We start from the raw sequence: 27,115 nt of genomic DNA on the forward strand, positions 1-27,115 counted from the left end.
TCTGGTCTTGTTGGGGGTCAGGCCAGAGATGGACCTAGCATTGGCAATAGACGCTGGGCTGATAGCAGGCCCTCCCTGCCACGCTGCCCACGCCCCCTTCCACCAGAACAGCTGTTAGCGCACTCATTTTATACAGGTTCTGCTGACCTGTGAGGAAGCTGTGCCCATTTAAAAATAACTAAAAAGTAATTAAGTCAACAGAAGGCCAGCATTTTGAATTCATTTTATTTAAATTTTCACAGAAATGTGATTATAGTTAAGTGTCATTATAAGTCATTTTAACAAGTCTACAAAAATGCACATATAGTGCCAGAATTCCTTCAAAGCAACCAGTGTAGTCTTGCTTTGCATAAACCATGCATTAACATAAACCACCACACCTTGACCCAAACCAGTCTCAACCAGAAGAGATGGGCCCATAAAGTCGCTAAGAAACTAGTTCTGAACAAGTTTAAAAAAAAAGCATTTCTGGTTAATGTCCGGGAAGGAAGTTACCTGTCCTAAAACCAGCTCTTCAGCCCTGGGTGGGTGCCTACAAGACTCGGCCCTGCCTTGTCAGGGGAATTAAGGAAACCTTCTGATAGTTAAGCTCGACAGTTGAGGTGAAAACTTACAGGCCACAGTGGTATGCAAATAGTGCAACCTTGTAGGGGCACAAAAACCCAGACTTGGAAAAAAGGTTGGTGTGGCATGGATGTCAGCCACCTGTCCTCTCCCAGCCAGCCCAGGGTATGACATTGCTCCATGGCCAGGATCCCTGCCCGCCCACAGCCGCAAGGACCCAGCCTCGGGAGTCTTCACACAAGCCAGCGGTGTCCCGGGTGCTGTTCAAGGCCCTGGCCTGTAGACCTAGTTCATTTCTGCCAGGGGTCATGGGCACTCGTGTCTGACAAGCCAGCTCACACAGAGGAATATTAAAATACACGTGTGGCCCAGGGCCTCGAGTGCTTCTGGGAACCCCTTCCTTGGGAAGAGGCAGCTGTGTTTCCCACACAGACTAAGGGCCCTGCAAGAGATCCAAGAGGAAGGGCTTCCCTTCAAGTGGGGGCTTTCTACAACACTCCACGAGGGGCTTCACGGAAGCGCTCACAGACCCAAGGGAGCCAGCGGTGGGTGGTCAGGTCCCCATACTGAAAAGCCCACGGCCTTCTGGGGGCCCTCGCCAAGACAGGACAGTGACCCCCTGCTGTCTGCCAAGTGTTCTTTCTGCTTCAGCACAGATTTAAGGGGGAGGGAGGAGTAATTTGGGTTTGAGTAACATTTTCTTAATATCAAAATAGGTCCATTATACTATATGCTTACGAATATCCCTGATGATATACAGAAACCCAGAGAGATTTGTAAACCAGCAAGATTCACAGGGGTGGGGCTTGAGCCAGTGGGTGGGTCTTCGAGGAACAGGACAAGGGCTGGGTCCTTCCTATAGGCTTTCCAGGATGGCTGTAAGCATGACAGTCCCAACACTCGAATGTCCTAGTGTCAGTGGGATTAAATTATGCATGAAATTACTAACAGAAGTTGCTTCCTTGACTCTGACATTATCCAATCGCCTTGCCTGAGACAGACAGATAGACAGGCAAAACAAACCATTTGTCTTGGCCGCCCAAGGGTCCTGAAGAAGCCGCTCTGAGGTCCCTTGCATACCCGCCACAGCCTTCAAACAGCAGGGTGTGGGTGAGTGGAGGCAGCTCTGGGCCAAGGCACCATGATCACAGGCAAGGGACCCACACTCACAGCGGGAAGAGACCCTTCAGAGATGCCCAACAGCCGCCCCTGGGGCAGAGCAGACATGGAGGGAGTGAAATCATTCCTAATGAGAGACATTTCCTTTCCCAAAGCCAAACCCAACTTCTGAAAACTGAAAACCACCCACTGTGGGGCTGACAGGTGGGGAGGCATCTGTGGCACGGGCTGCGCCACACTGCGTCCTGAAGCAGCTGTGAGAACAGCACACGCTTGGTGGCTACTGCAGCTGGAGGGAGGGAGGGAGGGAGGGAGGAAGCCAAGGTCTGGAGGAGAGGAGGCTGGAAAGCGGACCAATCGTGAAAGATGCCACTTTTATTCCTGGAACCCCAAGTGACACTTTTGTTGGCCCGAGAGAGAAGGCTCCGCCCTGGCGTTCTAGCTGCAATAATACTGCATGCCGTCCACCCGCCGCCTCTTCTTCGACTGAAACTCTTCAAAGAACTGCTGGATGTCTTCTCTCTTAACAACCTGGGGTGGAAAGCAGAGGAGAGGCGACTAAATGACAGAGCAGCCAGGATGGGGCCTGACCCTCTGAACATAAAGTGCAGAAACCAGTGCATCCCCGGAGCCCGTAGGCACCTTCAGGACGCACGGAGAACAGAGGAGGTTGTCCCGTCAACCCCCGGGAAGCAGCAGACAGGAACTCAGAAATGGCGCACTGCATCGGAAAGACGCTGCAGAAAACCTTTTCAAAGCACTAAAAAGCTCAGAGTCACTGAAGAGAACAGGGCTGCCCCTGACCCAAGTCCTGGCTTGTTTGCGTTTCATGGGCACTTCATCCACCTATCACACGATAGTTCAACCACATCAAGAAGAGTTGTACACGCATCGCCAAAATCCATTTTAGAACATTTTCTTTCTCATGGTTAAATAGCTTTTAAAATGAGATGGTAATTACCATCAGTTCTAGTGCTCCCTGCCTCCTCCCACTGCCCCCTCCGGCTCCTATCTCCCATCCCAGCGCTACACCCCCCTATCCACCCTCGCATCAGTTCTCATCCCTGTGCATCTACTCCTTCTGTGCCTCACAATCTGGGGAACCCAGCAGTGACCATTTTAAAAAAGAAAACAAAATAAAGTGGTAAAGATAAAACAGCAACAACACAAAATGAATAAGAAAGAAAAGACCACCATGAATATTTAAAAAGGAAAAAAAAATGCCTTGTCATGAAACAAGTAAGAAATACTTGCTTGCACCTATAACAAATTCAGGTTGCGTCGAGAGAGGTCAAGTGACCAAGTATCAAGTTCGATCCAGTATAATCACGGATTACAATGATCTCTATCTGATAGTAGAGCTGTTTGAGACCCCTGTCTGTGTCTACAGGGGATCTGCCAGCAGCTTAATCTGACTAGATGCTCTGCAGATGAATTTTGGGTTCCTAGTGTCCTCCACGGCCTTCTACAAATTGCGTGTTCAAAATTTAGGCTCTGATACTTTTCCCTTTGTCATATTTGAATTTTGCTATTGTCATCTCTGGATCACACAAGCTGCTGTGCTTCTTCCATGTGGACTTAGTTGACTCCTTATTTAAATGGCTACTTGTTTAAATACAAGCCTTTAAAGACCCCAGACACTATTCCAATTGATAGCTGGACACCATGTGCTTTCTTCACCACCCTTTGCTGTAGCACCTTATCTTCAGTGATCATTTCACGAAGGTGAGTCTTGAGTAGGGCCAGGTGATCAGAACTGACTGCTGCTCTTGGATTGGGGCGAGAACACAGTGGGGGCCCAGTCACGCTGTTGTTTTACCGTCTCAGATGCAATGATAAATAAGGCAGAATGAACAAGTATCGAGTATCGAGTACACCACAGACCGCCTGCAGGGCCGACACTGGCTGAGAGAAGCACAGCCAAGTGCGATGGCAAGACTTGGTCCTGCATACTTTAGACATGGGGTCAGGAAGGACCCCTCTCACTGACAGAGGATCTGAGCATGACCAGACAGCATTTCAGTGTTGGACTAGGGGGCTTCAAGATGCTCTTGGAGAAATGGAATTAAAAGGTACTGTACACTTTCCATGAATTTTTTGAAGCCCTCTCATAGGCAGGCTACTGTCATGCTATCCCCATGGGCTGGGAGAGAAAACCAAGGCTCAGAGAGTCGGACCATTCAGAGCATCACACAGCCAGGCAAAACGGCACAATGCTTAGAACCTTAGTTCCCACCACCCACCTCGGATTTCTCATACTAACGGAGACCCACGAAGCAAGTGACTCCAGGGGCCATTTGAAGGTCACACGGCGCTAACTCTTATGTGAAATGCCTCAAATGCGTACTCACCGTGAATTATACCCGACACGTGCCTGGTCTTGGGGCTGAGAAGCAAGCATGACACTAGACAGAGGCCAGCCCCTGCCACAGAAACGACTTGCTGGCCACACAGTGACCTCGGGGACATTCTCTACAAATGGGAACGCCGTTTCAGAGGAGGCTCTCTGTACAGGCAGGCAGTGCCTTAGGCCTGGCCCGACAGTGATAGGAAGGGACAGGGATCCAGCCCTCAGGGACCGCCTTGGGCGTACTTCAGGTCTGATCCCCCTCTGTACTTCTGGCTCCAACAGAGTGAAACACTGAGCCCCCGTCAGGACAGCCAGAGGCTGTGAAAAATCAAATTCCATTTTGTGTCAGCATTGGAAAATTGGGAAAGTATTTTAAAGGGGAAAAAAATTATAAAAAATGATTAAAACTGAAAAGTCTAGGAAGCATTTGTCAAGTCATGTGGGAGCCTGGTTTCAAACAGGAAACACTGCAGCCAGCACTGCCTTCAAAGTCCCTCTCTAGAGTACGAGGCAGGTCTTTGTCCCCATGAGAAATCCCTCCACTCTGTACCCTGGAGTCTAGTATCCTGTCTGGCAGTCCCACTGCCCACTCCTGGAGCTCCTGGCTCCCACAGGGCAGGGATGACCTGGGGTCCTCCCAGTAGCCAACTCCTCAGCGACCACTACTGGGTTTTCACAACACCCTCACATATGTAACATGCAGAAATGATAAAATGAAGCAAGGCCAGTTCTGACATGGCTGTATAACATGTGCTACTGGTGGGACACTAGGGTGCCCTGCGCAGATTCTCCTTGGCTGCTCCCTCCCTTCAGCCCTTCCAGCCCAGGGTGAAGCCTGGTGGGTCTGGATCTGCTGCTCTCCCCCCGCCCACCGGCACCTCTCAACTCGCCCAGCTGGGGGGCACCTTCATCTTTTTCATCTGAAGACACAGGAGTATGGGCTTCAGCTCAACCTACCGTGCCTTCGTCAGCAAATCTCTTCAGATAGTCTTTAAGTTCAGTCTTCAAGTCGTTGTACTCTAAATACAAACAACAAAAGCCCACTTCACACTCGGGCAAACCATTTGCTAGTAAAAACAAAATACTCTCTACCATTGACATTGGAGTATGCCCATAATTTAGACCAAATTCTCCTGAATTTAAACCTGTCTAGAAACAGATTACCAATTCTCCCAATGGCCCTGGGCTTCCTTCTGATAGAGAGATACAGAGAAAGAGAATCGATATCCTCACTCCCAAGCAGCTGTAAGCTATTGTTGAGGTCTATTAAACAATTCCAATCTTTCACTTCCTTTGCAGGAAATAAAAGAGAGATTTCAGTTTTCATTTATTCAGGAATTTTTTTTTTACAGTAAGGGCAACTTTTGAGAGCTTCCTGTGCGCGCACACACACACACACACACACACACAATGTACCACAGATCAGCTCCACTTGTTGGACTCGATTCATGCTGTTCAGGGTGTCCATTAGAGGGTCCCGTCGCTCAGAGGCCTGCTCAACCTTGCCTTTGTTTTCATAAGCCAACACGGTGTCAGACTCGTCGGTCAGGAACAGGACATCAAGGTCTGCGTACATTTTCTTCAAGAAACAAACAAATGTTCTCTCTGGGACTCTGGCTCACTGTGGGCAAGTCAACCGCACGAGAAGCTGGAAGCCTTCTGCAGTGGTTTCGGAGGGAGCGACCAGGAAGACCTTTGGGCAGAGAGCTGCTTGACTCCTTTACACCTTTGACCCCACTCCCTCTCCGAAATCCCAACTCATTGCAAGAGGTCTGGTTCTATGAGGTTCTGTTAAAAAATGACTGAGACACTGTAACTGTCAAGTTTTGTTTCAAGTAGCTCTATGACTTAGAAAGATAAACAGTGTGATAAATATGTAAAGAAATATTGCATAATTCTTCATTTCTTCCATATACATGATTTTCAGACTGCAAGCCGGATTTTAAAAACTGACATAATACAAGGTTTTACAATCTTCCTACCTCCCCTAGCGGTAACCCCAACAATATCCTTTCCGGGTGTCCTGGCCTCAACCAGGCACTCACCATGCAGCCTTTGCAGGTGCATAACTTGCTCCGCCAGTTCAGGGGCCAATAGGTGGCAGTGTCTTTCTTCAGAAATGGTTTCGCTTTAAGTTCCTCAAATTTGCAGCTGAACTGGGAGTCTCCCTGGAGACTCTGCTTCTTAGACGCTGCCTAAAATAAAATTAAGTTTCGAAGAGTGTTTGCAAAGCTACTATAGTTGTTAAGTTGCCATTGTGTCAAGGTATACCGTTACGTCTAAGGTACCGTTGAAATCCCAAGGGACAGGGACAGTGGGGACCAGACTCATGGGGTCTTTGTTTTACTTGTTCTATGGCCCATGCATGCTTCCTACGTTACCTGGAGACCAGCCTCGGAGCTGGAGCTGGTGCCCGGCTCGTTAGTCTGCTCTTTCCCGTCTGTGGCAGCAGCATTCCCACGTGCGGGGGTGTCCTCTCTGAGAGGGCCAGCCTGATGATCTCCATTTTCCCTTTTAGCACCTTCCTGATCACCTTTGCCGTCAACACTCGGCACCAAGCCATCCTCCTCAGCAGACGGCTTAGTGACTGCGGGCACGAAAGAAAAAGCACACACCACTTACCGACTGGCCGACCTGCCAAACCCGAGAACACTGAGCTTGATTAAAACGTTATTTCAGGATCTGAAAGAGGGAAAGAGCCAACTTTTAGGGCTGAGAAGGACAAGAAGTTAAACTAAGCCAACTGGTCATTTGAAAAGCGACATCATGGTTGAAGCACTGCGTGGAGGAGGGACTACTGCAGACTGACAGAGGGCTGACTCCGACACCAGTGGCGGTGGCTGGGGAGAGACTTACGTGCGGACACAGGTAGAAGGAGAGTTTGGGGGGAAACGATGGGAGGAGGACAGGAAAAAAGGGCAGGGTTAGAGAAAGGATGTCTGTCGGGGAGAAGAGAAATGGTTCGGGGCCTTGTCCTGGGCATGCCATTTCACTGTCGTAAGAGATGAGGCCCTCTGGGATGGGGGCGGCGACGGGAGGGAGAAAAAGATAAAGAAAACCGAGGCGATGAGGGAGACACACAGACCCAGCGTCTGTGGGACAGGAAGCGAGCGTCCGAGTCTAAGGACTCCGGGCAAATTGGAGGGGCGTGGTGAGAGCTTAGTTAGGAGCAGCCAGGGAGCTGCCCGTGGGGAAGAGTTCCCTGAGGCAATGATGAGGTCACAGCCACGGCTCTGAGTAATTGTGATGAGATGCATGAGCCCAATAAAATGATCTTAAAAATAAGTAAATACATCCACCAAGACCATTCTTTATTCACTACTATACGAAGGGGCTTCAAAAAGTTCGTAGGAAAATCCCATTGTCGTTTCATTCAATTTTTCCATGAATGGTTTGTAGCCCTCTTGTGGTTTATGCAGCCAATGTGCACACAGCACATTTTTGGGGTGCACTTGCAACCCCCCTCGTTACTTTCCTATGCAAGTTATAAGCATTGGCGCACTATCTGTAGGAAAATACTGCAGTTGGTTGGGTCCACTTCTGTCAAATAAAGCTCTGACCAAAACCCCGGGCTTGGAGTTGATCTGACTCACGGCGACCTGACACTGGGTTTCTGAAGGTTTGCAAATCTGTACTGGGCAGACAGCCTCGTCTTTCTTCCAAGAAGTGGCTGGTGGCTTTGGACTGCCAACTCTGGGATCAGCAGTCCACTGCTGACTTGACAACGCCACCAGGGCTCCTTATAATGATAACAAGGCATCCGATTAAATAATAACTAACCCCCCCTCCCCAGCCAAGAGTATGCCTTCAAGAACAACTTATTTTCGTTTTCTTTCAAAGCTCCATTCAAAACTGCCTTCTCTATTTTCTCTACTTCTGGTCCATCCACTGTCTGTACCACGGGTCAAGCACACATCATTTTCCGCACAAGTCTCCCAACCAACCTTTAGGCCGGTTATAGAGAAGGGGTTTGGTTAGTGAGGACACAATACTGGGCAGGGCAGCAACTGTGGTCCTTAGTAAAATGAGGGAATGAACAAATCCTTGACCGCTCTCGGATTCACCTAGCTGCCCGCCAGCAGCCATGAGGACCAGGAAAGGGTTACAGGAAGGTAAACACTCTGCAGCTCTCAGTCCTTTCACCCCGCTACCTGACAGCAGGTTTTAGACCTCTGTAAGTAGGTTACTCACATTTTCCCATTCTACATAGGAACTAAGACCCCAGAGGGAACGTGAGCCAGACATGCAGTGTGTGGCCAATTAAAAATAAAAAACAATTTGTAAGCGCCCCCAATAAAATAATTAACAAAAGAAACAAAGACGTAAACAAACAAATACACTGTCATCAAGTCATTCTGACTCATGGAGCCCCACAGGCCAGGGTGGAACTGCCCCTTTGGGGTTCTGAGAATAACTCTTTATGGGAGTAGGCAGCCTCATCCGAACGCACAAACTTCACAAGCACAAGTGTGTGGCCCACCTGCCAGCTGCGCAGCGTACGCCCACAGGAAGGAGCAGCGCCTCATGCAAGTCTGGCACACCATCTCCTGGAAATCCCCACTCTCAGGGGGCGCAGCGCCAAGGTGCTGTCAAGACAGAAAATAGGGTCTTTTTCTTGTGGCTGCCAACTTGTCCAAAGGGCCCATTATTTTATACACCCACACAGGCAGGCCTCGTTTCATCGCACCTCACTTTACCTCACACTGAAGATATCTAGGTTCTTTTTTTTTAACCCAGCAAATGGATGGCTTGTGGCAACTGGTGCCATTTTCTCTACGATGTGTGCTTGCGTTGTGGGCCTGTATCCTGTATCACATTTTGGCCATTCTCACAACCCTTCACAAGTTCTCATAATGCTATCACGCATGTAGCAGACTTCAGTACAGTGTAAACATAGCTTTCATTTCTACCACGGCGAATGCCCCAAATCTGTGTGACTTGCTTCTATTGCACTATGTGCTTGGTTAGGGTGGTCGGGAACAGAACCTGCAGTATTTCCATGTGGCTGTCCTACCTATGGCGACACTGCAGGACAGACTAGAACAGCCCACAGGCTGGACTCTTCACTCTGCAGCGGCTGGCGGGTTCAAACTGGCACCTTTCTATTTGCAGCCGAGTACTTGAACTGCTGGGCCACCAGGGCTCCGTAAATATTGCAACAGCACACTAATATCTTTATACTTTGAACAGAGTGGTAATGATGTAAAATATAGCAATCCAAAAGGGGGAAAAAACTTTCACCTTATTCTAAAGACAGTACAATAGCTTAAGAAGGTATAAGCGGCTTCCTCACCCTTCCATGGAACCAGTCTTCACAGACCACACACTGGATCATCTCATCTGGAATCTGACACAGAGAGGCAGGGGTTTGGTTAGTGAGGACACTGAATACTGGGCAGGGCAGCAACTGTGGTCCTTAGTAAAATGAGGGAATGAACGAATCCTTGACCGCTCTCGGATTCGCCTAGCTGCCCGCCAGCAGCCATGAGGGCCAGGAAAAGGTTACAGGAAGGTAAACACTCTGCAGCTCTCAGTCCTTTCACCCCAGCTACCTGACAGCAGGTTTTAGACCTCGGTAAGTAGGTTACTCACATTTTCCCATTTTACATAGAAACTAAGACCCTAGAGGGAACATGAGCCGAGCCATGTAGCGTGCAGCTGGTGGGACTTTTTACTACCCCGGGCTGCCAAGACAACTGAAAGCTAAGTGTTACAAATATCATCATATGGACACACACAGTTCTTGCATCTGAATTATTAACTAAAGGCTAACCCTAGACAAATCACATTCCAAAGGACAAAGACGATTTTCGGAGTGATTTTCCTTTCATTCCTAGGATTTCTTATCTACTGATGAACACCCCCTCCCTGTTGGGCCAGCCTTTTCCTGCTGAGATTTTCTGCCTTAATCAACTGATCCATCATCCTTTCTATTTTCTCTCTTTTCCCCAGCCTCTTGATCCTACAGCATTCTAAGTAACACGCTGTCCCAGGCTTCACAGCATTCAGAGTTGGTTTAATGTTTGTCAACTCAAAGAAAGCTTTGCTTTGTCCCTCTGTTTAATTTGGCTCAATAACAAGACAATGAGAAAGCCGGGAAGGCGAGGGATCTAAATAGGGAAAGATCTCCATCGAATTAGTCACACGCACAAAACTCAATGCAATCAAAACATGGGCCAAGGACTGGCCCCACCCAAAAAAAAAAAAAACCCAAACAATTCTGAATAAAGGTTATCACAAATGCCCATTAAACTTATGAAAAGATGTACAACTTCACCATGAATAAAAATTAAGAAGATACTATTACTTGTCTGTCACATCGACAAAATCTTAAACGCCTGAAAATACTTACAGTTGATGCTATTGGTAGTTCAACCCTTTTGGCAGACAGAGTCAGTGTTGTTGTTTTTCGAGGGATTGGTTATTCTTTTTGTTTTAGATTTACTTTGCTCTTGTTGCAAACACACACAGCAAAACGTACCAATTCAACAGTTTCCACATGTAGTTTAGGACCTGAATGACAAGGTTGGTCGGTACAACAATCCCTCCCCTCCCTCCTTTCCTGTTGTTCCTCCCTCATTACATAAACTCACTGTCCCTGCAGCGTCCTTGCTGGAGTCACTCGGATTCTGGACCGATAGCACTTAAGAGAGTCTGATGTTGAAGCAGCCCTTCTTTTACGAGGCAAGCTGAACTACTGTTTGGTTTTCAGATTTCATGGCATGGTGCTGGTTGAAGGTTTAAAGATGATCTCAGGGCAATCGTGTTAGGGGTTCATCTATCCTCCAGGGCTCTAGAAATCTGTTCTGCATTTTCCTTCTTTTGATCAGAATTCTTCTGTGGATTAAAATATGCCGGAATGCTAGCTGGGCAACCATCCAGTTCTTCTGGTCTCAAAGCCAAGGGGAAGTTGTTCATGGAGGTGATGGGCCACACACACATTCTATCAAAACTCAAAGTCAGTGTCATCGAGTTGCTGCCCGGGTCTTTCTCCTGAGAGGCAGCTGGTGTCTTCAATCAAACTGCTGACCTTGAAAGTCATAGCGCAATGTGTAATCATCACTACACCACCAGGGCTCCTTCTAGCTTCCTCCTCTTGCTGACTCTCCTTACTTCTCTGCTGCTCCAGGTAAACAGAGACCGAGTGTTGTTTGTGCAAGCTTTTAAGACCCCAGGCACTACGCAAGTCTGACACATCACTGGCTAGATTTATGCCTAAGCATTCCATTTCCTTCTAGGAGCCCTGGTGGTGCAGTGGTTATGCATTGGGCTACATTCTGCAAGGTGAACAGTTCGAAACCATCAGCGCCTCCTTGGGGGAAAGACTGGGCTTTCTACTCCCATAAACAGTTAGTCTCAGAAACCCACAATGGGTTGTTATGAGTTTGCATTGACTCAATAGCAGTGAGTTTTTATTTTACTCGCTCCAATGCTATCAGAAATAGAAATATTTCCCTCATTTCCTTTTCAGATTTCTCAGTGCTAGTGTACAGAAATCCATTTGATTTTTCTGTGTTGACTTTGTACCCGACAACCCTGCTAACTTCCTCTATTACCTCTGGAAGTACTCTTACAGACTGTTTGGGATTTAGGATCACACATGTTAATGCAACTCTTCTTCAACCCACTGATGCCCACCCTAGGTGAATACTTGTTGGAGAGCACTCAGAAAACTGTACAAGGATGCTCCCTGCAGCCTTCTTCACACTGCAGTACAAAAGGAGACATCACCACTCCAGTACAGGAGAACATTTAGAGGAACTAGTTCATGCATATACAGTTAGAATGCTGTAGATTTGCATGTGAGACATGCAAAGATGCCCATTACATACACTTGAGTAAGAGAAGCAAGTTGCAGAACTAAATGCACGAATTTTCACTTTTGTTAAAAAGAAAAAAAATGCAAACATGGAAACCCAAGTTCACTAATTATATACGTATGTACTGTAAATCATACACACACATATAAAGTAGAGCAGTTAGGCAGGTGGAAGGCACAGTAGTGAAGTAAGAAAAAAAATCAGTATTTTTGTTATGGTTCTAATAAAAAAATGTAAAGGACCCAGTTTATATACTCAAACTCTAGCTTTTTGCATTCCAAAGAGGCAAGAATTTAAAGGGCAGGTCTTGAGTGAATGGGGAGGGTGTGGCGAGCAGATGTGGAGAGCAGGCAGAGAGAGAAAGGGCAGGAGTCAGAGGAAAAGAAGGAAAGAAAGGAGGCTTGGTGTCGGGAAAGCCCTGCCCAATGTTTCAGTCTCGTGATGTGAAAGTGAGAAGTATAGTTCCGATCTGTACCAGTTGTACATTTAGCCAGAATTCAAAGGAATACACAGAAGATCCTTTTACAATTACTAAAGGCCCTCCTGAACAGCTCAAAAGCCAAACAAACTCACTGCCATTGAGCTCATTCCAACGCATAGCAACCCTATAGGACAGGGTACAACTGTCCCTCTGGGTTTCCAAGGCTGTAACTCTACAGAAGTAGAAAGCCTCCTCTTTCTCCAGGGAAGCAGCAGGTGGTTTCGAATTGCTGACCTTCCAGTTTTCAGCTCAACATGTAAGCACTACGTCACCAGGGCACCAGTTACAGATACCTGAGAGGCTGAGGAGTTAAAGCCAGACCTGACAGAGTCCCCCAGGTTTGAATCTCCAATTCTCTTACCTCATCTTCAGGATCAGGATAAGGTCTCTTGCAAATGCAATACAATCCAAAAAAGTTGTCATTGTACTTATTGCCTGAATTTGCCTTTGCTTTATCCTAGAAGAGAATTTCAGCATGTAATAGGGCCCAATTGTCATTCACCAGGAGATATATGTATACATTAAATAAGTATCTTGTCCAACTCCCCCGAAACCGGTCTTTCACTTTCTAAAGTACAATTGGGGTGGGGTGGGGTGGGTGGGGGAGATCACTCCTATAAAAGGGATACTTCTCCCAAGATTCACAGGAAAAAAATGAAATTTATGTTTTGGAACATTGAGGAAAACCCGATATACCCATTCAATTAAACAGACATAACAGTTCATCATTATCAACCTATGTAAATGGCTACTGCTCTCGGCCCTGCAGAGACAGTCAAGGACCCTGGGTTACTAGGAGATCACAAAGAGGTAAGGGAATTATCTAAAAATCACCTTCAACGCAGCGAACAAACTTGACAGCTGGAACAATTATGACTGAACGAGGCATCACTGTCATTTCTGTTGTTTTTACTAAAGGTTACTGTCTCAGCAGCTTTTAGTCACTAAACCCAGGAAAAGGCCCTCATGTGTATCTAGCCCACATTCCTGGTCACTGCATTTTATATATTCCCTTTTCTGTGAAAGCCTAACATGAGCAAAACCAACATAATTCAACCTGAAAGGAACATTTCCTTCCCAAGCCCTTCACCTTCATTAGGAACTATAGGGTAGGCTCTGCACGGATGATACAGTTTTTCCAATAAAATAATGCTCAAACGTAACAACTGTTAGGAGGAAGAGGGCCTGGGCCTTGTTTTGTTCTGCTGTGCACAGAGGGTCGCTATGAATCTGACAGGAACCTACCATGTTGAGTGTATCTAACATGAACTAACTGATTTGACCATTTGCAAAGAGTAAAAACCAAGGCATCCTTTGGGGAAAACATTCGGTTTTCACCCACTCTAGTAAATCTCAACTTCACCTCCTTTTTACTTATCATATAGTTACAGTGCTTACTTACAGGAAATAATTTGCATTCCAAGGTTTTGAACTTGCTGTTTCCACAATCACAACGAAAATTCCTGAAACAGAGGACAAAGGGCAAGTTTTATTATCTCTGAACTCTAAGAACTTCTTTATTCAAACTCAAATCATAGTGGAACCCTTTCTAATCCTTTCCGAGGTCGCAAAAAAAGTGTGGCCTTGATTGCTGTTCATGTAGTCAATGCAGAATATCCAGTTATGAAGGGCATTTTAAATTCCAGAAATTAACATGCACAAGACACAAATACATTCAAGGGGCCTCCACAGGTTCGTTGTGCTCCATTATCTTTGTGCTCTGTTTTTTCCACTGACTCTTTGAATCCCCCTCCTGTATAAATGTGCCTTCAGGTGTTTACCAGTGAGTGTGTGTACAAAAAATGCCAGAGAAGAATAGGCGGCTTAAGTCTGAACCATAATTATATCTGAAAAGGCCCTGTGGAAAAACTATCCTCTCCACTGACATGATATAAATTAATTTCACTAGTGCACCTCCACTTTTAATGGGGAAAAGTAGAGTGGGGAAAGAAGCAGTCAGTAACCATCGCTGGTGGGCTTTACCTTTTTGTATATAGCTCAAACAGTTTGTGACTTCCGTGGCACTCGTAACTGCACGCCAGACAAATGCCTGCTGGTTCCTCTCCCTCCGGAGTGCAGGTACTGCAGGCGTAGAGCGCTTGTCTCTTCACTGAGCCCTGAAAGAGTCCCAAAGTAGAACCAGAGAGAAGCAGAGAACGAATTCATACAATAGGACAGGATTACCTAACAGTATCATACTAAGATCTGAGAAACAATTAAAATCAGATTGTCTGTCAAGATCTTCCTGTAATACAGAACCACTAAGATAAAGTTAATTCAACAAAGTATCAAAACGGGCTGTGTGTTTCCTATCACTATATATAGCTCTGTTTCCAGTACTAGGAAGTAATAGGAAGTTTTCAAATGGCCATCAACTTGGACCATGATGTTCAGGGTGAACCATTTCAACATAAACATGTACAGGAATGTGTGCAGGTTCTTATAAGTACTATTACACGTTCATTCTGGAGAATGCTGACAATTCTACCAAGGGAAAAAAATCAGTGCATTCTTAGAGAGATTCACATGATGAAGTATTTAGAGGTACAGTCATGAGGTCTACAACTTATTTCCAGATGGCTCAGCCAAAAAGAAAAAACGGTACTAAATAGATAAGAAATAAAATAATAAATGCATCTAAGAGGTTTACAGGTGTTCATAAACAATGTTCTTTAAACTTAGCAATAAATTCCATTTTATTCAAAGTTACAAAATCGAAGGGAAAATGGCCAAAATTTATGTAGGTTTTTAGAAATCTTGATCATGGTTCCACTCCACTAGGGAGCACGAAGAGACATAGAGAAGCTTTCCAATGCCAGGAATGTTCTGGTTCCTGATTGAGAAGATAGGTTCACTTTCCCCCAAAATATATACATATGATTTGTGCAATTTGCCATTGTGGTTTAGTATAATAAAAATGAAACTTCAAAGGAATCTCTCTTATAGAACTGTATTTCAAAAGTAGTTTACACAGGGGCTTATGAAACCTGTCATCTTTAATTTAAAAGGACAGCTGGGACAAAAGTTGTTTTAGTGGTGACCAAAGTTTTTAAAGCACCAGCCAACCTCTGGATGCCAGGATTAGCCAGGAATCCAGTGTGTTATTGGTCAACAATGACTACTGGTATTATGAACTCATCACACTGTGACATAGGGACAGCACGTCTCTTCCCTCATCGCCCAATGCCCCAGGGATCCTCTTATCTAGTTAGCCTTCTTCCTGCAAATGCCTGGTCTTTGCTTTCTCCTCCAAACTCTTCCCCTGCTTGATACCTAGGGTATACACCCCCCCACCTCACCCCCACTGTCATCAAGTCAATTCCAACTCTTAGAAATCCTCCAGGGCAGAGTGGAACTGCTCCCGAAGGCTTCAGAGAATGCCAATCTTTCTGGGAACAACAGCCTCATCTCACTCTCATGGACGGTGGCTGGGGCTTTGAACCACGACCTTGGTGGCGAGCAGCCCAGGGCTTAACCTATTGCTCCTCGGTCACTCCATCACAATCCTTCCAACCCTTAATCACAATGTCTTCCAAAATGTCAACTTCCTCCTCTCCCTGTGCCCCTTGGCAGTGCCACATGCTGCTCTGCTTCAAGTCTGTCCCCAGGAGGACACACCACAGGCAGACATGGCACTTGCTTCCATTTCAACAACAACGACGGGGCGTTTGGCAAACTACACTGCAGAGAGAAAACTAGCTGAGCAGTTCTGCCCACACAGGGCGACTTTCCCATCCAGCGCTTTTAGCCTTGGCGCGAATTCTCCTAATAGAAAACAAGTGATTTTGCCCAAAGACGCGACGGCTGAATCCTCGTCAGAACTGGGTGGGGAGAGGGCCTGCACAACTACATTTCAAATTCTCCCGGAATCCAGACTTTCTGGAACCACCGAGGCAGGAGGAACGCTTGAAACCACTGCCCTGAGATCACCTTTCAACCTTCGATCCCAAGCCCGCCTGAATAAAGTAGGTCGTCCTACAACCAGACAGTGTGGTTTGACTGGTAACGAACGCCTGCCCCGAACAGGCCGCTCTTGCAAGAACCGTCTGGTCGGGATGGAAGCGACACCGGCAGGCGGACCGATTGGGGGGGCGTTTGGGAGGGCGGCGTGTGGAGGTGAACGGGGAGGAGCCACTCGGCCAAAGGCCGCGAACACGGTTGCACAACTTCGAGATGTGATCGGCGCCCCTGCCCTGGACGTGTGGAGACCGTCTGTAGCGGTGTTACGTGTTCTCGGCAACAAAATAAAAACCAGTCAAGCCAATGGTTTGGTTCCCAATAAACACCCTCGGGATGGGAGGAGGAGGAACAAAGATGGATTTCTGTGGTCTCGGAGAGGCGGCTGGGCCACCGAGGACGGAACGCCGGGCGCCGCACGGAGGAAGACCGCGGGAGGGGGGGGAAGGCAGGGCGCAGACCGAGGACCTGGTCCCGGGAGGGGCAGCCCCGCACCGCCCGCCCGCCCGCCCCACACCCGAGCGCACAGCGAGGCGGCGGCGGCGGGAACGGGGAGTCTGGTCGGGAGGGGGGCTCGGCGGGAGCCGGAGGGGAGACGAGGCCCCGGGTCGCGCGCCCACCTGCGAATAGGAGCACTTCTCGGAGTCGCTGCCGCCCAGCACAGCGCACGCCTCATTCTCCAGCTCCTCGTCCTCCTCCAGCACGTCAACCAACGACACCACAGGTTCCAGCTCCGACTGCCGCCCCGCGGCGCTCTCGGCTCCGGCCATCCTCAACTGTCACCCGGCGCAGCGCTGGCTCGGCGGAGGCGGGAAAAAGCGGCCGCGAGAGGCGTAGCCGAAGGAGGCGGGGCCCGAGGGCCGGCAACCAATCCCTGAACCAGGAAGGGAAGGGAAGGGGCGGGGCGACCCCACCCACCCACCGAGCCACGGAAGTCACGCCTCTCCTTTCTCCCGCCCGCGCGCGCTGGCGGCCGGTTTCCGCTTCCGGGTGGTGTCTCGTTCTGGCGCGGGCTTGAAGCTGTGCTGTCGCCATGGAGCTGCTGGGCGAGTTTATCTACTGGGACGGGCGGCGGCGGCAGCTGCGGGTGTCCTTTGAGGTGCCGAACGACGGCGACTCTTTCGAGGGCCTGTTGTCGGCGTTGCAGCAGATGAGGGGGAGCGTGAACGAGCTGCTCAGCCCCCTGATGCAGCGGGAAGCGCCGGACCCCGCGGCGGCGGCGGCGGCGGCGGCGGAGGAGGAGGCCGTGGACGGTGAAGTCGGTGAGTTCTCCGCGGGCACGAAGGGTGGGCGGGGGCGCCGTGGCAGTGGCGGGCTTCCGGTGAAAGAAGTATTCCCGCCAAGACTGGTGAGCACTCACGGCCATCTGGGCTGTTTCCACGGAAGCATTTTCACCACTAGATGCCTTTTCATTTTTACGTCCCCCTCCCGCCCCCAAACGGACTGGGCGCCCGCGGTGGTCAGGCCCGGGGCTGAGCTAGGTGAAGGGACAGCCCCGTGGAACTCAGGCCCGGTGGGGGATTGCAGGCGAGCCCTTCTTCACCGAGTGCAGTGGACGCCCCGTGCCTGCCTCGGCGCCCCGCCCCCCACCAAGGAAGGAAGGCTTCCGAGGGGGCCTGGCTCCTTCGAGCTGAGTGTGGTGGTAAAAAGGTGGTGAGCTGTCGCAGATGGGAACAAACTGCCGTTTTATGTCATCACCGACCTTCCAGGTTCTCTCAGTACCCAGCTTCGTAGGTGGCATTTGGGAAGTGTTAAGACCAGGAAATTGAACGATATTCACTCCCCTCAGCCACCCCCCACCCCCCACCCCCGCCCCTTCTCGTTCCTGCGGTCACTTTTAAAAATCTTATCTGGAGGACAAAAACCAGATCTGATCTGGTTTGGCTCCCTGTTCTGAACGCCTAAAACTTTGACGACACCTTGATAATTTTGGATAATGTGGTGACGCCAATTCAGAACACTACTCGAGTTCAAGATGATAAGTAAACTTAACTCGTTGTTCCCATGTGTGTTGAAAGAGTAGTCCTGTTTCTGGGCATTCTCATCTATTTTAGTGTCATAAGGGCAAGAGTATAGGCATTAAAAAAAACCTACCATGACTTACTGGAAAAATAACTGCCGCCTGTTCTACACATTGAGTCAGTAAAGGAAAGCATTTTTTTAAATTTATTTTTATTTGATGATCAAAACACATTAGTCTGAGTACTTTTGTAAAAAGTGAGAGAGATTAAAGTGGACTTTATGTTGTATGAATTAGATCTCAGAAGATAGATGAGATACAAATTATAACGGCACTTTTAAAAGTTATGGAACCTCAGCTCCAAAAAGACAACCCATTTTAGAAATGGACAAAGTATTTGGCATTTCTCTAAATCAGGCGGCCATGAAGCACACGAAAAGATGCTGAGCCACCAGGGAAATGCAAATCCAAACCACAGGGGTGATTGGAAACATAAACGGGACTGAACTGTACATGTGAAGGTGGTTGAAGTGACACATGTGTTTGTTACCTATAGGCCACATTTAAAAAAAATACTACTTCACAGCCACCAAGATGCCTGTAATAAAGATGATCAAAGGCAAAGGTAAGGTTGCGCAGCCAGATATTTCATTTGTTGTCAGTACGTTGTACCCCTGTAAAATGCTGGATGGGCAAATGTGTGATCGATTTATAGTGTCTACAAAGAAAAAACAAACAGTAGGAGTTCATTGCTGAGGCTGCTTGTGTATACCAAACACCTCATGAGATTTGGTTCCTTGGTTTGAAGGTGTGGGGGCCTGGTTTCATGAACTATATAGTTAATTGGCCTATGATCACCTTCTGTGCTTCTGTTTGACCTACTTGCTTGCCAAGTGGCCTAGTGCCTGAGTCTTAAAAGAGTGCATGAAACCACTCAAGGCACAGCAATTGTTCTCTCTCCATTTGGAGAAATGGAGAGTGGGAATAGGAAGAAAATACGGAATGTGTGGCTAAGGGCCACCTTTTTTGCTGTGAGATTAGCACCTGGCTACCAATACTGGACATTTTGATCAATATTTTCAAAGGAGAATCCATAACAGAAAGGGAGGAAATGCAGAGGAGAATTTCAGATTCTCATAGATTTTGTACTTAACCTTCTAGAACAGTGGTTCTCAACCTTCCTAATGGTGTCACCCTTTAATACAGTTGTTCATGTTGTAGTGACCCCCCAGCCATAAAATTATTTTTGTTGCTACTTCATAACTAATTTTACTACTATTGTGAATCCGGTGACCCCTGTGAAAAGGTCCTTCTACCTCCAAAGGGGTCTCCACCCATAGGTTGAGAACTGCTGTTCTGGAGCCATGGAGGATGGGTGAACCCTGTGGGCCAGAGGTAATTTTTAACCAAAAAGACCCCTAAAGTTGGTCTAAGAACCAGAGTTTAGCTTAACTGGTTTTAAAAAAAAAAAAAGAAGTCCGCCTTGAACATTAAGAACTGTCTATATGGGATCCAGTTGACAGCAGCAGCCCTAGAAGATTAGACTGTCCGCTGAGTGTAGTGAATTATGTAAAGTGAGAGAGGAACAACCCCAAAAAGGAGTCTGCCTCAAAGAATGTAGGCAGTATCGCCAAATTGTATATGTAGGGACCGCTGGATTGTGTGTCCTGTCAACACTCTCAACACAAGGGGGAAAGATGACAACCACAAGTGTTGGTGAGGAAAGTTTGCCTTCTCAAAGCTAACATAGGATTACACGTGGCCCTCCTAGGGCATTTCTTTACCAGTCCCACACCTAGACATAGACCTAGGAGAGATGGAAACATGCCCACCCCCCGAAAAGGAAGCACTGATACATGCCACAACATGGATGAACCCTGAAAACATGCTGCAGGAAAGAACACAGACACAGGGCCATGTGTGAGTCCTTTTAGATAGAAGGTCCAGCACAGACAAGGCCACGGAAGGAAAACAGACGAGCGGTTGTGAGGAGCTGGGACAGAGGATGAGGGCGGAGTAACTGATGATGATTACTGGGCTTCCTTTGAGGGGGATAAAAATGTGCTAGAACGAGATAGGGGTGATGGCTGTATACCCTTGTAAATCTATTTAAACCATTTGCAAAGGGGGAATGTTTTGGTGTGTGAATTTCTGCCCCCGCCCCCCCAAAAAAAGTGATGGAGACAGATTATTTTAGAAAATCTTCCATCATTTATATTTTTGAGTCTGCATGGTTTACTAATCCCCAAATTGAAATGGTCTCTATCAGCCATTTTATTTTATTTTCTACCAGCCATTTTAATGATTGGTGTTTATTTTGAACTATTGAACATGTTATACCACAAATATTTGTTTTAAAAGGTGATGATGAAGATGGTATAGAAGATGAAAATAACGTTGATAATGGAACTAACTCAGATGGACCTTCTGCAAAAAGGCTGAAGTCACCATTTTTACAATAGTGTTGATAAGATTTTTAACTAAAAGACTGCTACTCTCCTAATTACCGTGCACTACCATGTCAGGAAGACTTAAGCATGTTATCATGCTCCTGTTTGGAAAAATCATCTTTTATTCCCCAGGACGATTTTAATCAAAGAAAAAAAATCTGTTTTCTTGAGTGGAGAAGAACTGTCAAACCATTGAAATAAAATTAGAGCCCTTGGATACAATGTGTGCTGTCTATGTTTAAGCTTCTGCTTCAGTTATAAAACTGTACTTAACGTTTCAAGCACAGGAGCAAGTGGGGAAAGTTGGGTATTAAAATATTAGGAGTGATGGCTCATGACACATGGAAGGTAAGTGAGAGCATATTAGATAGAAATGCTGAAGAGAGAATCAGACCCAATCTATAAACCCAAGGAAACCTGAAATCCATACTCAGATGCAATCTATAAACATGCAGAGATGAGACCATTCAATAAATAATGTATTCCTCTCCTGTTTTAATTTAGGCCGCAAGAGCTGATGGATGGAATGTCTTAAATTAACAGCTAATTGTAGCTTAGATATTTTTCTGCCTCTTGTACTTGTTTACAGGACCATTAATTCCTTTAAAGAAACCTGCTTCCTAAAATGCATTTGTGGCTTCCTAAGGCTTTCTACTTGTGTGAAGAGCTAAAGTCTCAGAAACCCACAAGGGCCCGGTTTTACCTTGCCCTGTTGCATCACTATGAATAGGAATCGATGTCAGGAAGTAATTTCACAAATGATCGTTTATTTCTAAAATAGGTTGAATCTCAGAATAAGAATTTATGGCTCATCACTGGCAGAGCTGCATTTTTTGTGTTTGGTGTGTGTGTGTGCACGCGCGTGTGTGCCCCCATGTCTGTGTACATATGTGTATGCATCCATAGTCTATTGCCTTTTGTTTCTTTTAAGAATCCTTCATCACACATGGGCAGAAATGCCTGTTTGGTTAATTTATGATAATGTCTAATATTGGGACTTCAACTCAGTTACTGATTATCGTTATTTTAAATCTATATACAATTCTTTTTTAAAAAAAACCTAAGCTGTATAGAATTAAAATAGGTCCCGTTTTAAAATTAGTAACAGACTGGCTCCCTAAGCAATGTATTTATAAGGGAGGGATTTCAAGAAAAGGTGCTTGTCATAGTGCGTTTCGAGATTCTGGGCTCTAGATTTGATGGGCTTTTTCCTGCATTTCAATTCTGACGGTGGTTCAGTACTGTCTTCTTTGCTAGTAGGTCACGTGAGTCACAAACGGATCAGTGTGAAGAAGCGCGATAGAAGCCACACTTCATTTTCTGATCATCTGCCTTCTAATGGCACAAGTGTTTGCCATCAGCAAGCCAAACCAAGCCCCACTCTGAAATAACTCCAATGTTTCTTTTTACAGGAAAGCTCACCGCACAATCCTACCTAACACTAAATGATTAGAAGTTGGCACTAGATGGTAACATCTTTCAAAATGTGGAACATAACAGCTGTGTACAAGGACGCCCAAAAGCAGTGCTACTTTGGGTCACATTATAAAATAACAAAACTCGGGGGCTGAAGTTAAAAGAATACAGACTTGTAAGAGGTGTCATAGCTTGGCTATACTATTAGGACATTTAAAAATCACCCAGGAAGAAATATTACTTTAGAACAGGGGTCCTCAAACTTTTTAAACAGGGCCAGTTCACTGTCCCTCAGACCCGTTGGAGGGCCGGCCTATAGTTTAAAAAAAAAAACTATGAACAAATTCCTGTGCACACTGCACATGTCTTATTTTGAAGTGAAAAAACAAAACGGGGCAAAAACACCTGGCGGGCCGGATAAATGTCCTCAGCGGGCCGCATGTGGCCCGCAGGCCGCAGTTTGAGGACGCTTGCTGTAGAATATAAGATGGGTGGGATAAACAATCTGGAGGAGAAAACAGCTGTACTGACGGTTCTGGGGGGACATGAAACGGAGAGGTGGGGAAAAGGAAGTGGGTGTTAACCCCAGGGACTAGGGAATAACAAGTGATCTAAAATGGATGTCACTGAGGGTGTAGGAGGCCTGCTAGGGCTTGATCAAGCAGTATAACCAAGAGGAATCACTGAAACCCAAATGAAGGCTGAGCATGACAGTGGGACAAGAGGAAAGTAAAAGAAAATAGAGGAAGGAACTAGGAGGCAAAGGGCATTTATAGAGGTCCAAATACAGGCATGTATATATGTAAATATATTTATATATGATGATGGGGAAATAGCTCTATGTACATACATTTGTAGGTTTAGTATTAAGGTAGCAGAAGGACATTGGGCCTCCCCTCAAGTACTCCCTCAACGCAAGAACACTTTGTTCTATTAACCTGGCATTCCATGATGCTCACCTTTCCAACAGGATTGCTGAAGACAAAGTGGGTGCATAAGGAATGTGGGCACCCACTGATCTGATTTTTAGTTCTTTGATGTCTGATAACTGACCCCTTCTACACCTCGTGGTCAGACAGGCTGGTGTGCTTCTTCCATATGGGCTTTGATGCTTCTCAGCTAGATGGCTGCTTGTTTGTCTTCAAGCCTTTAAGACCCCAGACGCTATATCTTTTGGTAGCCAGGCACCATCAGCTTTCTTCACCACCTTTGCTTATGTTCACATTTTTCTTCAGCAATCATGTCGGGAAGGTGTGCATCCTGGAATGCCAATTTAATAGAAAAATGTGTTCTTGCAATGAGTAAGTGCTTGAGTGGAGGCCCAATGTCCATCTGCTGCCTTAATACTAAGCCTATAAATATATGCACGTAGATCTGTTTCCCCACACTTATATAAATGTATTTATATATGTACATTCCAGTCTTAAAACCTCTTTTAAAAAAAGAAAATGGCCAAGGGGGGTATTCACTGCTCCCTCAACCCCACCCCCTGGTTTAGAAATGGGTGTGCAAAATGGATTTATGCTTATCTTTCAAATTCTGACCCAAGTGCCAAAGTGAACGATACAGTCCTTTGGGGGTCGGGAGCAGGCTCCAAAAACAGACCTACACTTTATCCTGGCATGTACAGAAGCTTTTCACTGCCAGGGTGGGTGCTAAAGAATTTTCTTTCCTGGGAAGGCTGAATAAGTTTGGGAACCTCCTCACCCTGTTTAAGTTTCTATTCCAACATCACCTCCAGGAAGCCTACCTTGACTTCCTGGGCAAGGTTTGGACCTGCAGTGTGTTTCTCCGATACCTATTGCCTGGTGGCACTGCAGCTGAAGCATTGTGCTGCCAATCAAGAGTGCAGTGGTTTGAACCTGCCAGGGGTCGTTGGGGAAAAGGAGGCAGTTGGCTTTAGTACAGATGTTCAGCCTCTACCTAGACTGCACAGCTCTGGCCTGCCCTCTCGGGCCCTGTGAGACGGAATGAATGCCACCGTGGGTTTAGGTTTGCATTTCCACTCTTCACATTTGAAATGGACTTTACTAGAAGCATTTTCCCACTAGTGTGTGTGTGTGTGTGTGTGTGTGTGTTTTCATCAAAAAGGCCCGTACTTGAAAATAAAATTCATGTTTGTTCCCAAATAGATGTTTGTGCCCTTCAATTTATTCCCTCCCAACATCTCCCCCCAACCCCACACACACACACAGAATTAATAAGCTCACTGCCATGGAGCCAGCGGCACATAGTTATCTATCGGACAGGGCTGCGCTGCCCCATTGGGCTTCTGTGACGATCCCTGCGTGAGGGATTAGAAAGTCCCATCTTCCTTCCTCGGAGCAGCGGGTGAAAGCTGCTGACAGTGAACAGCCCCACACATCTTCTCCCCCAGAGCGCCTGTCTCTAGTACTACTGTTTGCTCCATAGTTCCCCACACTTATTTGGCCTACTTGCTCCATAGTTCCCCACACTTATTTGGCCTACTCCCTCCCCCTTTTCAGGAAAAAAAAATTCAGTGTTCCCAGGCAATCAAAACTATTTTTTTGTACTGTGGCCCATAACCCAGGATAAAGTGTTGGTATCGGCTTTTGTAGCAGCTCCCCACCCCACCCCTGATCATTCCAATGCCCCCCTCAGGGATGGTATCAACCACTTTGGGAAACACTGAACTAGGCCCCTGGTAAGGACAGATCTACTTCTCTGTGGGATGTTTATAATCTGTGCTATTATAGAGTATCATTTCTTATATAATCAGTTGCAGTAAGGTGTACACACGTTAGTCATCCTGCAAACCTAGCATTTAACTCAATTGTCAACCACTCCCATGATAAAATGGCACAAATGTTTGTTTGGATTTGGTACAGCTGCAGCTGGTTACACAGCCACGATGTTCAGAACTTCTCACAGCGTGCCTGTTGATAGTTACAGATTGACCAGATTGTGGATGTTCAACCTGACTGTAATCATTTTGTGATAATTATTTATTGGATATTTAAGTATAAGAGTAAAGAATAAAGTTCTCGGGGAAGTTGGGGGGTATACTTTTTTAATGTAATCATTTTATTTGGGGCTCATACAACTCTTATCACAATCCATACATATGTGCATTGTGTCAAGCACATCTGTACACTTGTTGCCCTCACCATTCTCAAAACATTTCCTTTCTAATTGAGCCCTTGGTATCAGCTCATTTTTTCCCTCCCTTCCCCCCTCCCAACTCCCTGGGGAATATTTGACTATTTTAACAAATGAGAAACGAGCTAATTTTCGTGGGTTCCTTTTCCACTCCTTCGAACACAGTGAGCTCCAGGTTTATTCAAGATTGTTATTGTAAAAAAGGGGAAGCACAGAAGTACTAGAAGAAAATGAGATCGTGGTTTCATAGTCGCAAAGTGAGGAAGGCTTTCCTAAGCAAGACTTTAAAAATACAGAAATAGGAAAGATACATAAAACTGACTCCTTAGTGACAGTCCCTACACAAGCCCCCATTCTGTAAAGAAGGTCAAAAGAGTGAAGTATTTCCAGCACCGATGCACATTTAGTATAGTAGTTGCTGTTGGGTTGACACATCGTGACCTACCTATGCCAGACCAGAACTAGGCTCCGTAGGGTTTTGGCATAGTGGGTTACAACTTGGACTGCTACCTTCTTGGTCAGCAGTTTGCAACCACCAGCCACCCCTCAGGAGAAAGATGAGGCTTCCTACTGCCATCAAGAGTTACAGTATCAGACTCCTAGGCTGTCCCACTCCACCCTATAGTCACGATGAATCAGAATCAGCTCTATGGCAGTGAGCTTGATGTTGATTTTTGATAAGTAGATCACCAAACCTTTCTTACCGGGTACCTTTTGGTTAGTCTCCAAGCATGTTAACCTCTCCTACCCCTGGCCTCCTGATCTCAGGCAGAAAAAGAACAGCAGAACTGGACAAAGGACAAACAGCAAAGTCAAAGGAAAAGGCCCTGTCCTTTAATGAGAGCTAAAAACCCCACTTCAAAGATTCAGACCTGAAAACCACAGTGAGATGACACTTTTCAAACTGAAAGATCAGGCATTTGGCTGTAGTTTTGAGAAGGACAGGCCATGAGATCATCTCTAGTGCTTTGATGGCACGAATAAAGAGGTGTAATTGCTTTGAAAGTCAAGTTGAGCATTCAAAAGTTGAGTGTCATGCTCTTTGATGCAACAATTTCATGTGTGGGAATTTATTCTGCAGATAACACATGTGCAAAAGATGGAATTACAAAGTTTCATTGCAGTTGCACTCTTTTATATATACATATTGAAAAAGTTTCTATTTAGCATTAGCCAGCTGGGCTCACTTTAGATGGTTCTGATTTTGTTGGCAGCATCTAAAGCGTCATAGTCAGGAGCCAGTCGAACATATGCCTTCTTCTCACCGTCAGGTGATCAAGGTGTTGACCTTGGCTACATCAATGTCATAGAGCTTCTTCACAGCCTGTTTGATCTGGTGTTTGTTGGCTTTGACATCCACAGTGAACACAAGTGTGTTGTTATCCTCGGTCTTCTTCGTGGCAGACTCTGGTCCAGGGGAACTTTGAGATGGCATAATGGTCCCGCTTGTTTCTCCTGGGGGCGCTCTTCGAGGGTATTTGGGTTGCCTTCTTAGTCTCAGGGTCTTGGGCCGCCGGAAGGTGGGTGACGTGCGGATTTTCTTTTTGTGTGTGGCTGTGGACACCTTTCAGCACGGCCTTCTTGGCTATTAAAGCCTTCGCGTTGGCTTCCGTTTTGGGAGGGGCGGGAGCTTCCTTCGCCTTCGGCGCCATCTTCATGAAAAGCGCAGTAGCACTCTTACAGACAGTTCAAGAATCTAATGCCCATCGGCTGAAGACCTTATTGCAAGAGAGCAGCAACGATTTGGTAGCAGCTCGCAGCCTGTGGCAATAGGCAAGTGCATTAAGGAAGACAAAGGAGACGCAGACCAGGGCAGAGAGCTGCTCTTGGAGCATCCACCTCGAGGGGAGACTCTAGCCCCCCGAAGGGTGAGATGGT

The 27,115-nt window shown here is 46.5% G+C and overlaps 2 protein-coding genes across 2 annotated transcripts; one reads left to right on the forward strand and one right to left on the reverse strand.

The window, feature by feature from the left end:
• Positions 1-209: 209 nt before the first annotated feature.
• Positions 210-17,072, reverse strand: UBR7 (ubiquitin protein ligase E3 component n-recognin 7). Its single transcript, XM_004698770.2, has 11 exons — positions 16,912-17,072; positions 14,318-14,451; positions 13,737-13,797; positions 12,696-12,791; positions 9,327-9,380; positions 8,514-8,619; positions 6,415-6,620; positions 6,079-6,228; positions 5,450-5,612; positions 4,991-5,052; positions 210-2,214 (listed from the first exon to the last, which is right to left on the reverse strand). The coding sequence occupies exons 1-11, from the start codon at positions 17,059-17,061 to the stop codon at positions 2,122-2,124; spliced, it is 1,275 nt and encodes a 424-aa protein (XP_004698827.1). The 5' UTR covers positions 17,062-17,072; the 3' UTR covers positions 210-2,121.
• Positions 17,073-17,296: 224 nt separating this feature from the next.
• Positions 17,297-20,918, forward strand: GON7 (GON7 subunit of KEOPS complex). The gene is made up of 3 exons (XM_045288055.1): positions 17,297-17,553; positions 18,808-18,876; positions 20,613-20,918. The coding sequence occupies exons 1-2, from the start codon at positions 17,325-17,327 to the stop codon at positions 18,816-18,818; spliced, it is 240 nt and encodes a 79-aa protein (XP_045143990.1). The 5' UTR covers positions 17,297-17,324; the 3' UTR covers positions 18,819-18,876; positions 20,613-20,918.
• The last annotated feature ends 6,197 nt before the right edge of the window (positions 20,919-27,115 follow it).

The sequence above is a fragment of the Echinops telfairi genome, unplaced genomic scaffold, assembly GCF_000313985.2.
Source record: "Echinops telfairi isolate 266 unplaced genomic scaffold, ASM31398v2 ScPeMD7_18;HRSCAF=68, whole genome shotgun sequence".
Lineage (NCBI taxonomy): Eukaryota > Metazoa > Chordata > Mammalia > Afrosoricida > Tenrecidae > Echinops > Echinops telfairi.